This window comes from Callorhinchus milii, unplaced genomic scaffold (genome assembly GCF_018977255.1).
Source record: "Callorhinchus milii isolate IMCB2004 unplaced genomic scaffold, IMCB_Cmil_1.0 Scaffold9, whole genome shotgun sequence".
NCBI classification, from domain to species: Eukaryota; Metazoa; Chordata; class Chondrichthyes; order Chimaeriformes; family Callorhinchidae; genus Callorhinchus; species Callorhinchus milii.
The window spans coordinates 5,431,663-5,445,702 of NW_024704750.1; the positions used below are offsets into that span (position 1 = coordinate 5,431,663).

At 41.1% G+C, this 14,040-nt stretch overlaps 1 protein-coding gene and 1 non-coding gene across 2 annotated transcripts; one reads left to right on the top strand and one right to left on the bottom strand.

Moving 5' to 3' along the window:
* Nucleotides 1-5,435: 5,435 nt before the first annotated feature.
* On the bottom strand, nucleotides 5,436-11,400 carry LOC103175384 (extracellular tyrosine-protein kinase PKDCC-like). The gene is made up of 7 exons (XM_042338107.1): nucleotides 10,810-11,400; nucleotides 9,847-9,969; nucleotides 8,461-8,732; nucleotides 8,176-8,255; nucleotides 7,899-8,006; nucleotides 7,303-7,479; nucleotides 5,436-6,052 (listed from the first exon to the last, which is right to left on the bottom strand). The coding sequence occupies exons 1-7, from the start codon at nucleotides 11,398-11,400 to the stop codon at nucleotides 5,955-5,957; spliced, it is 1,449 nt and encodes a 482-aa protein (XP_042194041.1). The 3' UTR covers nucleotides 5,436-5,954.
* A 2,552-nt stretch (nucleotides 11,401-13,952) lies between these two features.
* On the top strand, nucleotides 13,953-14,025 carry trnak-cuu. Its single transcript has one exon. It is a non-coding gene; the product is annotated as a tRNA-Lys (tRNA).
* The last annotated feature ends 15 nt before the right edge of the window (nucleotides 14,026-14,040 follow it).

Genomic DNA, 14,040 nt, shown 5'->3' on the forward strand with positions numbered 1-14,040 from the left:
GCTTTCGTTGTAGTGAATTGATTAGGGTTCTCCCGGGGTTCGAATGATATACATAATGTAGAAAGATAGAAATTTGAGAACTTCTAAGCAATCAATTCCATCCTCTTCACACCCAAACCGTTATATTGCCATTTCGGATTACTCCTTAGCACTCTTCATCTATGTGATTTGTGCATTTGTGTCACAAAGGTCTAATAATACCAGCAACTGCATGCAAATCTTTATATAGACCTTATTCCCTAGGTATAAACTGCCATCCTGCCCATATACATGATGACACAGGACGATTTGTGGCAATTCACAGAATGTTACAGCACAGAAATAAGGCTGCTCTGATTTTGGTTCAAATTTGCAGAAAATTGCAACTTGCCACACAAATATATATGAGATATCTTAGGGGACTCCAGTATTCTGGCCATTGGTTTGAGCTACAGAATTTCATGGAACTCACAGTATCACAAGCTCACATGCCTGGGAGCAAGATTGCTTGGCAGAGTATATTAAAGAAAGAGAATATGATAACTTGATGTACGGTGTAAGGTGGGCGGGAGCTAGAAAAACTTGACACAGGCTTCCCCTTTTATGTCTGCAGTAGTAAAGTAACTCCAAGTTACTCTGGGCAAGTTAATCAATCCGATCCTACTTCCTTTCAACAAGTGCTTCAAACTATACTTAAACCTCTGAGTTTTGCTGTGCATGCAGAGTTTGAGACCTGATGTCTCGTGTGGTTTTTTTTTGCCTGACACAAGCGGAAACCCATCACCATGTTTAAGAGGTTCTTTAAAGGCTCCCAAGTGAAAGAAAGTCAAGCTGCTTTCATCCAAGCCACAAGCCCACAACGTAACAATTTTATCAGCACTTCACAGAACAGTTGACATTCTCACAAAAACATTTCCTTTAATTCCTTTAATATTGCACTGCTGTTAGAGAATTTAAAGTGTTAGAACATCAAAGGCTAACTGTGAGGAAGCATAATGACAAACAAAACTAATGAAAGAATTGTTGAGATGGCAAATGTGTGGGAGTTGTACAGAAATACTGGCCCGGATCTTTGAAAGAGAATCTTTATTGTGTAACGTTTGCCAGCTTTCCTTCATATTTCTATTAAAAGCATTTTTCTTAACAGTCATCCTGGTTTATCAACGGACAACTTTTTGAAGTGGTCTGTTTCTGAGAACAGCTTGAAATGGAGCCCATCAAACACTGTCTTCGTGGAAAGCAATTCGTTTCCAGCTTAGACTCATTACTGCTGTATTGGGATTTGGAGAGTTTTTAAGCAGGAACATATTCGATAATAAAACCAATATGTGAAGGCACAAATACATTAATCTGAAATATTTCTAATGGTTGTAAGAAGCATCGTTGCCTTTAATATCACATTGTTATAACTCGTGCACAACTCCATCTTTGCATATATACAATATACAATTCACTATAGAGTATATTCTGTGAAGCACTTTGAGATGCTTCAAAGATGTGATAAGGTGCTATATTAAATGCAAAGCTTAATATGATTATAATTACAGGATTTCAAGTGTTATATTCAGGATATTTAACAGTAAACGTATGTACAATAGTTAACACAGTGGTTGTTCACCTCTGCACCTGATTGATCTATTTGATCAGCTTCTGGCTGGTTCGTTTATACAGCTATAGCTCCACACTGTTACTGTGCCAAAGCTTCATAGTGGCGACAGCTGTCCTAAAGGTGAGAGCCATGCAGGCTTTAGCATCAATACTCCGCTATTTCTGGAGATTAGAGAATTTCATCCACATTTACGCTCTGCAGTTACAAGGTGAATAATCATCTTCTAATAATGCAGCTAATCCATTGACATTTGAACATAAAACATTTACTCAAGGTTGAGAGCTTCTTACATGAGAATGAACCTAAAATGCATGTACCTTAGGCAGTGCGAATAAAAATGAACAGATGTGAAACAAACTCATGGACTCCCCAACTCCCCAACTATGCACAAGGAGCAAAGTAAAATGGTAAATATAAAACAGAAGATCCATGTCAGGGCAAAAGGGATTGAAATCAACTATGTGAAACACAGCTGTAGAGAACTAAGAGATTCAAGGAGGATCTTTTAATGTGTGTACGCAGCTCTAATCTTCTATCCCACTTAAAGCTTTGGAGCTGACAGGCAATAATTTGAAACTAGCCTCTAGAGCAGTGGCCACTGGCCAATGAGATATTTTACATTTGCTAATCCTTTAATCAACTTCAAAAAAATAAAAGGGAAAATCCTGTTCCTTAATTACTGGGATTTAGTTGAATATTTCTCAGTTCTAAATCTTTTGCTTTGAAAATGTAGCCTCCTTCCCCCCCCCAACCCCCAAAGGTTGATCTTTAAGCGCTCTGAGAAGCCATCTGGCGTGAATAGAATATGAAGGCAAGTTGTTGTTGACCTCCACTATAATTTCAGCAATTGAAATGTTTTTAAGTGCAGATGCATCTCGTACAAAGACCTGACACATTCATGGTCCATTATCATTTCGAAAAAAAAATCCTTTTTTTCTCTCTTGAAATAGCTAACTTTATAATACTACAGTCCCTCACAAAAACGATTGGTGCGGCATCTATTAAATAATTCAGCAAAGAATTAGGCCCTGTGGAGAATTCTTCATTTCATTCCCTTTATCTTTCAACATGGTGTGAAGGATTGAGGGAATGAAATGAAGAATTCTCCACAAGATCTGATAATTTCTGTGTTCTGGGTACCAGTGGATTGATGCCTGTCTTATGGTAATATCCCTTCAAAAAATAATAATAAAAATAATTTGGTCGCTCAATCCATATCTGTTTGTGGGACGTTGCTGTGTGCAATTGGCTGCCACATTTCACCCACAAAATGCACAGTCAATCCACTTTACAGTAGATTTGAGAAGCGTTTTGAGACAACTCAGTGATAAGGCACTATATCAAATGTAAAGATTATTATTATTCTGTAGAGGGAAGAGGATAGTGGAGATTTAAGTATAGAATGTTTATATCAGTTCCCTATAATATTCCAACATCTCAGAGAACCCTTTTTCAGAATAAGGATCATGAGGTGTGCCTGCAGGTCCTGCACCTTGTGAGTTGTATAAATTCTCCCAAAGCCATTATCATTCTTTTAATCGAGACTAAAAAGTCTTGGAACTGACAGCTAAAAAGTACCAGTCTGATGGATCTCAACTTTTCAAAGTAAAAGGATCCACTTGCTGGGGAGATTCAGTGGCTTAATGAGAGAAACCCCGCACACAACAGCATTAACCTGGTTCACTGTGAATGTTTCAGTTGTGATTAATTTTGTATTCTTCTAACCCTTAACCTTAAAGTGGTTAAACATTTCTAACATGTGTATACATTATGGGTAAAACCTTGGGATTAAATAATGTCAGACTATATAAACATTCAGCAAAAGCATGTTCTTTATAGTAATATAATGTTTATGCAATGTAGAATTAATTGATTTGACAGTAACATGACCTAGTGATTTCTCAATTGAAAGTTCTTTATAAAACTGATATAAAAGATTTCTGGAAAACTTCTTTGTAAAACTGATGTAATCCTTAGCAGCAACGCTTAGGGTTCCTTAACCAAGGAAAATTGATTAGTAGATGGGTAGTAATTACTAGATAATTAGTAAAAAGGAGTTTACTAGAATCTCCTATGACTATCTTTTTATGAGATGATCAAGAAAAGCAATGTTGTTTTTCTTATCCTATTCTACACAAATTAATTGTTCTGCTCCTTCAATGACTGATTGAGTTATCCTTTTGAACACCTGACCCATATAGAGCAGGAGAATCCCACTTTCAATCCTCAATTTGTGTTGAGTTCATTGGTCTCAACTCAGGTGGATTATGGTACAAGGGGTCTCAATGCCCTGAGCTAAAAAACATCAGCCACTGTTCCTGCTCAATTGCTATCCAGTGATAAATGTCGGGAACAAACCTATATAGATCTCAGCTGAGGACAAGCTCAGGTGTGATGCTCTGAGTAGATCGGAGACTTTCACCATCCAGGTGTACGCATAAAGAATGCTCTTGTTCCCTGGTTGAAACATAGTTAATACTTCCAGCAAAGGAGAGGGAAAAGCTGTGTGAAAAATACCTGTAACCGTTTGCAACGTGTAACAAAAATGGAAGTGAACAGTTAAAGAACATATAGTGTTAGAATCTAATTGTCACAATTTATACTGAGAACCACCTGGGTACAGGTATATACCATTGTGTAACTTTACAGAGTATTTGGAGGAAGATGAATGGGGCTTTGTGAAGGTATGTAATATCTTTAGATTGATAATTTGTAATGTTTACATTATACAGACCAATTGTCGCTCATTTTGAGTGCCAAAAAAATCACCTCTTGGCTTTCATTTTGACTTTGAAATTAATTCTGAGAGGCTGGTCTTAAAGCTCCCCATAACTGCTGTGAAACGTATCTAGCTCCTGCACAACACCAGGATGCACATGGTCAAAAGATTGCACAATTGTATCAGATGTAGTCCCAGCCTAAATCACTCCTGCCAGTTTGAGGAGATAAAGTGAGGGTGAAGGAAAGGAGGGAGAAATTCTTCCAAAGACACAGAAATAAGTTAAACATTGAACATTAAAAATATACTAAGTTTATGCCTCTGCAGTCATTTAGTGCCTGCCATAATAGCACACACTATACCTTGTAAATGTCAAAATATTGCCTGAAGCTGCAGTGTAACCAAGGCCATTTTGGCACCGTGGAAGAGGTAAGGCTTTGTTTTTTTCAGCTTCAGGGCATAAAGAAACTCGTTAACTCTGATTAATGCATTACCAGCCCACATTTAGACATCAACACACTTATCAGATGCCCTGGTGGCAGCCAATTGCGCACAGCAATGTCCCACAAACAGTCGTAGATTGAAAATGACCAATTTATTATTGTTTTTGGAGGGATTATTATTAGGCTCTGTGTGGAGTAAGGAAACTTGCCCAAGGTTTCGCCCTCTGCCTGGAATTGAACTCAGGTCTCTCGCTTGCAAAGTGAGTGCTCTAACCACTGAGCAACAGGACTGCACCTATAATTGTCATGGAGGCTTTTTTACATATCAAGATTATTTCACTGATTTGTCAATAGCATACAGAGATTAGATTTTAATTTTTTTTTATCTCAGACACCAATGAGTTAACTTATCAATGATATTAAATATATGTGTGGTAAACAGAAGATTGATGAAGCCTCATACATCATTTGTCCTACAGCAACATCCATACTGTTTCCACTTGGTTTAGGGTCTGGAATGAAAGAGGGCACATTGGCTCATTAAGCAACAACACTTCCGTTTCTGGGACCCACACAATTCTTTAACAGAAAAGGCTTTATTCTCAATCCTCATCTCTTCATTCCTACACAAAGAATAAATATGAAGATCTTAGAAATAAACATGGAAACTTCCTTTTTTCTCTGCATTGTAATTTTATTCTTTTTTTAAAAAAATGTTGATGTATTACATTCTTTCATTGAAAGTACAAGTGTAACCTACAAGGTCAGTACATTTTCAGTTATGTTTGCTACACAGTACCTATAAGAATTTCTCTTGTCCATCACTACTCCATGAGCAACATATAAAATCTCCTTAAATTACAGATACGGTGGTCCGCCCCCTCCACATATTAAGGAGTGCTTCTCTCCTGGAAAGCTTTTAAAGTTGCAAAATTCACAATACTACCATTACAAAATTGCAGAGTAAACCTACTTGAGGAATAACACTGAATATTTTGGCAAGCATCTCCTGACTGGTGATCCTTCCCTGGAAGAGATCCAATAATTCTATGTTCATATCTAATTCAAGAATCTGTGGTTTAGTTGCTGGCATATTAAACAAACAGTTGTAGTGCAAATAACTGAAATAGGATTTAATTCCTGAAGCCATAATTAAGTCTCAGATTTCTTTCTAGATAAGCTTTTCTTATGATCTGTTGCTTCTTCACAGAGGTGCCTTTAAGCTACTAGACTTCATGTAGACAGTTGAGTTAGTATCTTGTATCAGATTGATGCAGCTTTGGAACAATGTCAAGATTCGTCCTGTGGAAAATAATAGTTTTTTTTAGGTTGGATGTTCTTACCACCCATCATACATAAAGTTCCCTGAACATTAGCTAATGCCCCAGTTAAATTACATGTTTGGCACCAACCACTCTTGACTTTGACCAAAATGAATGCTCACCATTAGCAGAGAGATCACTGGGAAGCAATGTATTTAACCAATAGCACTAAGTATCGGCAGGAGAGTATTTCAGTCTTTGCACAATCCACATTTTTAAACTCCAAAATGTGGAGTTTCATAGTGGTTAGAGCACTCACCTCACAAGCAAGAGGACCCAGGTTCAATTCCCAGGCTGGGTGAAACCTTAGGCAAATTTCCTTACTCCACATACCCCAAATTAAAAAAAAAAATGCTTTCCTACCAATTGTCCACAGATGCAGTTAGTCTGTTCATGAAGAGCTAATTGTAAAATCTATCATTCTCTACAACTGTTTTGTGCTGTTTTGTGCATTGTCTTGGATACACTTTTGTTAAAATTGTGTGGAGCAGATACAAACCAACAACATCTACCTTTGCATATTGTATGTTATTTGCAACTCCATTATACCATACTAAAAATCAGTATCTTCACCAGACTAGCTCAATAAATCAAGAACTTCATTCGATGAAATGTATTATCTAGTTCTCTCCCCCACGATCACCAAATTATATCTGTTCTGCTGTCAAGTTATGAAAATCACCAGCACTTGCTAACACAATCCGAGTCAGTATTTAAACTGTTTGTGTCTCCCGAACATCTCTGGAGCAGTTTATTGGCTCTTGATATGATTTTACTTGCACTTCATTTCAAAGAAACAACTAGGTTATGATGTCCTTATGCATTATTTATGCATTCACTGATATAGCTGACAAGCCTTTATTGTAAGTATTTTATTGTATCCAATATGTGGTGACTGCAACAGTCCACTTCAGGCATTTATTCTTACCAACAGCAGCTGGTAGAATAGACTTCACACGTGGTTTGATGTGAGCCGAATAAGTTAATTTATAAAAAGTAGATGACTGAAAATTTGGATTAACTATGATTTAGAAAACAGATTGTTGCCACATGGTTAGATCACAAGGAAACTCTGACTTTTCTGCTGGCAATTCAGCACAATTTTAAATTCAACAGATCTTTCTGTGGCCATCAACAACCACTAGAGTCGGCTTTGTGAAACATCTGTCCTTCAGCTGCTCTGTGTTCTGCTACCCAACATAGCTACAGAGGAAGGAAAAGTAACTGTACCAGTCCATGTTGTCTGCTGAGTAATAACAAAACTTTGGCATTGTCGATGGGAATGGCAAATGGTTGCAGCCTCTTCTACATCGTGGGCTGACAGCAAACATCGCTGGTGGTTGTACGATGGCCAACATTTATAGTCACAGTTTCCTTGAACGTGAAATCCCTGAACTACTTTATAATCTGAAAGGACAAAAGTGAAAGGTTTATTGCTACACATTAGGTTGTGTAATTAGGTTTAAGGCACCTTGGTCCATTCAGATGTTCCAATTTTAGAGTCATTCTAATTGTACTTTCCTCTCCTGTAATTCCAAATATCAAAAAGCAACATTTGGCGCTACACAGCAGGATTGTTACTACAAGATTAACTCCAATGGGATACATTATCACTGGACAAAAAGCTTCATCTCTGGATATGAAAGGAAGGAAAGAGATCAGAATTCCAGGCAGGAATGGGATTATCTGTCAATTTACCTGTGGAGACCAACATCCCATTAAATCTGTTCTTCCAGCTAAAAGAGGAATAAAGACAATCTGTGTCATGGAAGAAAGATGAGAAGCGAAAGACAAAGAACAAAAATTTCAGCACAGGAGAACAGTACCTTTCAGATAGCTCTGAGAACGATTGATACGATACAGCCCAGATTTGTATATATCCAACACTTCTCCAAACATCTCTAGCGTTTTATTAATTCCATATCGGAGGTCTTCTGTAGAGAAGAAATGGCAGTTATAGTTAATGGTATAAACAACACTTTTGAACACAAATCACTTAGTATAGAAGAACTTGCATTTTTATAGCGCCTTACAACATTTGAACTCTTTCAAAGCGCTTTCAAACCAACACTGTTAAGAACTGATGCATTCAACTGTAACTACCTGTTGCATTCATAATGTCATTCAGAAGAGGTGTTAAGGCAGGCGGTGCACTGTGCGGCAGCAAGTACATGAAAAAGTATCTTTAAAAAGAAATAGAAAACATTAATGGGGAAAAAAATGCAAATAGAATTCAAGACTGGAAAGCTTGAATTAGTCCAATAATATAATTTAATTTATTTGGGAAGGAGATTAGAAATTCAATTTTAATGCCAAATTAAAAATCAATGTACTTTGACAGTTAAAACATTTAAATCCATTGTGTTCCCACTGTGGATCTAAAAGTACCTGAATGCATTATAAAGGTTTCTCTTTTCATTTATTCCTTGACATTTCTCCTCTGTTGAACATTGAAGGTTGAAGTTCCTGGTGGGGAATGCCAGTGTGCAATCACTATCTTCCTTACACGAAAGCTCTTCTGTACTGATGTCATCCAAGTCGGTCACTTTGAGCTCTCCATTCACAATGACAAACTGGCGAGGATGAAAATCCAGCAAAACCACTGATCCCAGAGGTGAGTGAGCCAAATAATGGAGCAAATTTATCAGATTCAAGCAAATCTGAAATCAATACAAATAGAGCTTTTCAGCAGGTCTTGAAAACTGATATAGTTTACTGGCACAAAACGAGAGTCCCGCAATCCACATAGCAACTGTAAACCATCACTCAGCAGTCGAAATGACCTGCCCAAGTTGTTGTTTTGCATATTTACCATTAAGGATGGAAAGTTGAAGTTATTATCTATTTTATATTCAAATAACATCTATAACAGTTCCCCATGTGCTCTTTCTGAGACTTCCTTTATGGTTTTAATAATATAAGAGTCCTTGCGTTTGATATAGCATCTAATCACATTAATGTAATCAATGTCCCACAAACAGTCATGAAGCGAGTGACCAATTTTTTTATTTGGGGAATTTGTTGGCGAGACCCCACCAGGAGAAACTGCCTCCTCTGTTAAGTGAGTAAATACAGATCTGAAGTGTGATACTGACCCATGAAGAAGATCTCAGTTTCTATCCTGGGTCAGTCATGCCAAGTTAGCTGAACTCAGCAGGGATAACAGTGGAGTTTCCACCACCAGTAGCTATCCACTAACCACTGCTAGGAAATAGGTACATCCAGCAGACACAGGACTGAGCTCCTCTGTGAGCTTTGGTTTACATATCTCTGCATAGAATCAGGAGGGAGGGATGGGGGAGAGAGAAGCACAACTCTTAACGTGTTGTGAACCTGCAGCGCTTTGCAAGATTTCATCACTTCACAACTGAATTTAACTGCAACTTTGTTATTCATTGCAGAAGTATTATTTCACGTGTTTTTTAAACTGCATTTAAACGTCTGTGTCATTATTCTGCATTCGTGGTCTTCACCTTCCTTGGCAGCTGAATGTCAGATTCCATCATTATTATGTTTAATCTAATAGAGATGACTGCAGTAACTTGCTTTTCCTGGTGAATCTGCCTCTGCCTCAGGTTGGGTCAGTGGTCGTGTTTCTTCAGAATATTAATTTCCTCATCGCATTTGTGCCATCTGCACCAGACGCCGATCAGAAGGGTTTGGAGAGGAACTTTTCTTTACAGAGATGTCAGCGCACAATCCACTTTGCAAAAGCTCTGGCGTTTCCAGATCGGCGCCGAGATTCACAGATTAAATTCTCTTTCGTTTTCTTACCCGAAAGCGCTCTTCCCAGGGTGTTTGCAAAAGCTGAATCATCTCGACAGGGGTTCCCAGCTCCAGAACTGCTGTAATCACAGCCACATCCTCCAATCTATCATTGTAACATTGCCCAAACCACTGGGTGAGGGGAATAATCAAAACAGACAGTGTAGTTACACTAAAGACAAAGTAGATACCAATACCGTATTGAAAAATGCTCGATTCACAAACTGCAAAACCACTTCTGATCTCTCACTGAGTTTATTTCTAAAACTCACATCACACAAACAGCCACTCACAAGTCCCTCATTGCAATGCGGCTCTGATCACATATTTTCTCACTGTCAAAAGTACTGTATAAACGAACGTGTTTGAGCACTGATAATGAAACAAGGCTTTAAATCCCATTCAATCGAACCCCAACCAATTAAACCCCAACCCAATGGATTTTTTAAAAAAAAACACACACACACACTGGGGATAAAAAGGTGAGAATGGGGGGAGGAGGGGGTGGGGGTGGAGGGGGGTCTGTGGGAATGGGGGTTAGAAGGGATTTGGTGTAGTTTCCATCTGGATCACTCCTCCCCAGTGGGGGGGGATGTCTAAAGGAGAGAAGCAGAGGACCAGGAGAGTCATCCTCCTCGACTGTAGGACAACTCGGTGGCCGGGTGGGGACCATGGCCAACACCGGGTCAGAGTCAGACACTCCGGGGACGTGTGTCCCAATTCTCGGCAACGATCCGACAAATCAAGTTAAGGACATCCCCAACCCAACCCGCGCTCCCGGAGCATCACCAGAGCCCGAAAGGGCACCAACTCCGCTTGGACCGCTCATCGGAAGATATCAAACTGGAAGGTCGACCACATCCACTGTGTGGATGGATCGATCAGTCAAATGGAGAGCCAAGCGATATTAATCGATTGATTGGCCCCCATCCCCACCCCCAGAGGTGTGTGTAAGTGACTGGCTGGGCTGACCTGGATGATGTTGGGATGCCGAAGCCTTTGGAGCAAAGCGATCTCTTTGACAATCTTGCAGGCGGCCAGAGAGTGACAGCCTCGGGTCAGTCCATATCGCCGGACACAACGCCCGACCTCCTCCCCTCGGCCGTTGACCGACTTCAGGGCGACGCCGGTGCCGTCCTCCAGTTCCCCTTTGGAGACGGTTTTGGTGTCACCGGAGCCCAGGAACCGGACCCCTGTCAGATGTCTCAGGTCGCTGCACCCGATGGTCCCCCGAGTCAGGTTCCCGACGGCTCTCTCCGCCGCGTCCCGCCACGCGCGGAGGGCAACGCCGCCATCAGCCCGAGAGCTTCCTCTCGGGGAGGGTTCCTCCTGCGGCTGATGGGCGGCCGCGGAGGGCGGGTGAGCTCCAGCCTCTCGGAGGCTGAGAATGTCCTCGACTCGTCCTGCGATCTCCCGCAGCAGCCGTTCGCGTTGGCGAGAGCTGAAGGTGGAGGAGTCACGTTGGGAAGTCCAACTCTTTCCGCCGGTGGAGAGCCTCCTCACCAGGAGGGCGGCAGCGCAAACCAGAGCGGTGGAAACAGACACCATGTGGACCTTCCTCATGATGGCCAACGCTGTGGCCGATTGGAATGACACGATCCGATCGCGGTCCTTCGCAGCAGAGACACCCCCCAAACAGCCCCACAGCGATCCGGGATCGGGCCGCGAAGCTCCATCTCATCTCTCTCTGTCTCTCCAATAACATCCCGGAGGTGTGTCCTCCATCTCCTGCTCACAGCCCTCCATCTCCTGCTCACAGCCCTCCATCTCCTGCTCACAGCCCCCCATCTCCTGCTCACAGCCCTCCATCTCCTGCTCACAGCCCTCCATCTCCTGCTCACAGCCCTCCATCTCCTGCTCACAGCCCTCCTTGATACCACTGCATTTATTCGTAAAAGTCTGGTCAAAGCCCATTATGCACCTTCCCAACTCCTCCCAAAAAAGCCCCATTAATTAACCATTGTTTCTGTGTAGCCACACAATGGATGATTGTTTATTAACCTGCAGGTGAAACCCATATGTCAGAAAACACTCACTTTGTGTGGTTCCTTGAAAGAGTGATCAGGTTTTAATAGCTTCAAACAGGGGAGATAATTGGGAGAGTACAGTGCTTTCAATGCTTTAGGACAACTAAGTGGCAAATAATCAACGAAACGCTGACTTCATTGGCGAATGCTGAATGCTGCAAATGATGAGAGCGAAGGTCATGTAGCATCTCCACTCCCTTGTCAATGCAACAATTAAAAGAGTGGCGTTCAATTAACATCGTTGCAGTGAAAACCAAGCACTCGGCGTAGCGTTATCTCGACACCATTCTTAAATCTATGCGAGAGGTACCCGAAAATATTTTCTGAATTCTGTGCGAATTGTGGATCTTAGAATGGATTGTGGATCCGATAACGGTAGAGTCCAGGCATTGTAACGCGAGGTCCCCGGTTAAACGGAACATTAAACGAGAATATGCAGAGGAAGAGCATTGGCGTGTGTGGGCAATTAACATTAGGATTGCTTCTCGGAGGAGCGGACACCTGCAGGNAAAAAAATGGATTTGGATGCCCTCCAACTGTGTCTTGCATTTCTATGACTTAGTGTCATGGTTCATATCTTAAAACCACAGGTTTACCCTCTCCAATAACTACCAGATACAAAATCAACCCTCTTGGATTTTCATGAAAATGTTGGGTACCAATTGTGTAAATGTTATCTGCATTTTTTGGAAAATAGAGAAAAAAACAGAATTTTGCAAACTTTGACTGAATAATTAATTACTTGATTGATTGATTGATTGATTAATTAAGGACCTCAGTTGTAAATTTCAACTCGAGTCTTAACGTGAGGATCCCCTCCTCATTCCGACCCAGAATCAAGATGCTTAGATATGAAGTATGTCACCAGGGTGAAATAACAGGGCGCGCGGACAACACCCATGGAGACAGACTCAAACATCAGTCAGGAAAAAACCCCAGAATGGATTGCAAGGATTATCATTTTACCAGAGTGAGAGGATGAATAAATAATGTACCTATTGGGTTAGGGTATTGCAACCTTACAGGTTGAAAATGGAAGGACAATGTGCTAAATCGCTGTGCCACACACCAGAGGAATACCCCAACCAAACCGGAGCCGGGTGGTCAAAAGGCAATCCCACTTCCCAGTGAGAGGGGCTTCCTGGGCCCAGGCCTTCTTGGATAGTAAATAGCACTGAGAAGATTTCGGTGCTACCAAAGATCCCACACGCGATGAGAATGATCTAAACCGATCTGCGTAATAACACTTATTATTATGCCGCTAATTATTATTATTATCCTCCTTCCGATTCGCGTAATACTGCTTATTATTAATACGTATTGTTACGCAGATTATTATCGCCCTCCTGATCTGCACATTGCGCTGATTTAATAACTTGCACTATCGCGACAAGCGTAACGACACCTTCCTTTTTTGACGCGGGACCTCATCACGCGAACCAATCTCGGAGGCAAAAACTGGACAACAGTGATGTTGGGAGTGTAGTGACTGTTACGTAGGCGATTTTTTTGGGGGGGGATGAACGTTGGGATCGACGAGAAATACCGTCTCCGGCGACGCTGAGCGGAAACGATGATCTTCGAAAATTTATTACACGCCCCAGAGGTGCCCCCCCCCCCAAAAAAAAATAACACCGGGTGAATCATTTGAAATTCTTGAACGCTCCGCAATGACTCGGTTGCAAAGTTATTCGGAGATCGCCTTCGGACAGTAAAATAAGAGCAAATAGAGTAAATGTCTTTACTTTACTCAGTCCTTTACTTTCTTAAAAGCGCGGCCCCGATAAGCCGTATTGCATAATTTCTGCTCGAAAATAATACATATATATAGATATATAGTTTGGGACACGACGTAATCATCATCATCATCATAATAATAATAATAATAATAATAATCCTTGCATTTGACGAGGCCCATCGTCAGGGCCGAAGAGGATTCGAACCCATGTGTTGATGGACTCGGGAGATCCCGTTGTGAACGCAGCAAAGACTCCACGAGTTAAAAAAATATATACACAGCAGTCGCGGCCTCCTCCACCACCAGCACCTTCTGACGATATAAAGACTAATATGACCGGCGCTCCCAGTGCCCGGCTAGCTCAGTCGGTAGAGCATGAGACTCTTAATCTCAGGGTCGTGGGTTCGAGCCCCACGTTGGGCGATGCCTTTTTTTTTC

Coding starts and splice junctions, on each gene's coding strand:
- LOC103175384 (XM_042338107.1), bottom strand. CDS start 11,400: ATGAGGAAGGTCCACATGGTGTCTGTTTCCACCGCTCTGGTTTGCGCT. Junction 9,970..10,809: donor GGCATCCCAACATCATCCAG/GTCAGCCCAGCC, acceptor CCCCTCACCCAG/TGGTTTGGGCAATGTTACAA. Junction 8,256..8,460: donor AACCTTTATAATGCATTCAG/GTACTTTTAGAT, acceptor TTCTTTTTAAAG/ATACTTTTTCATGTACTTGC.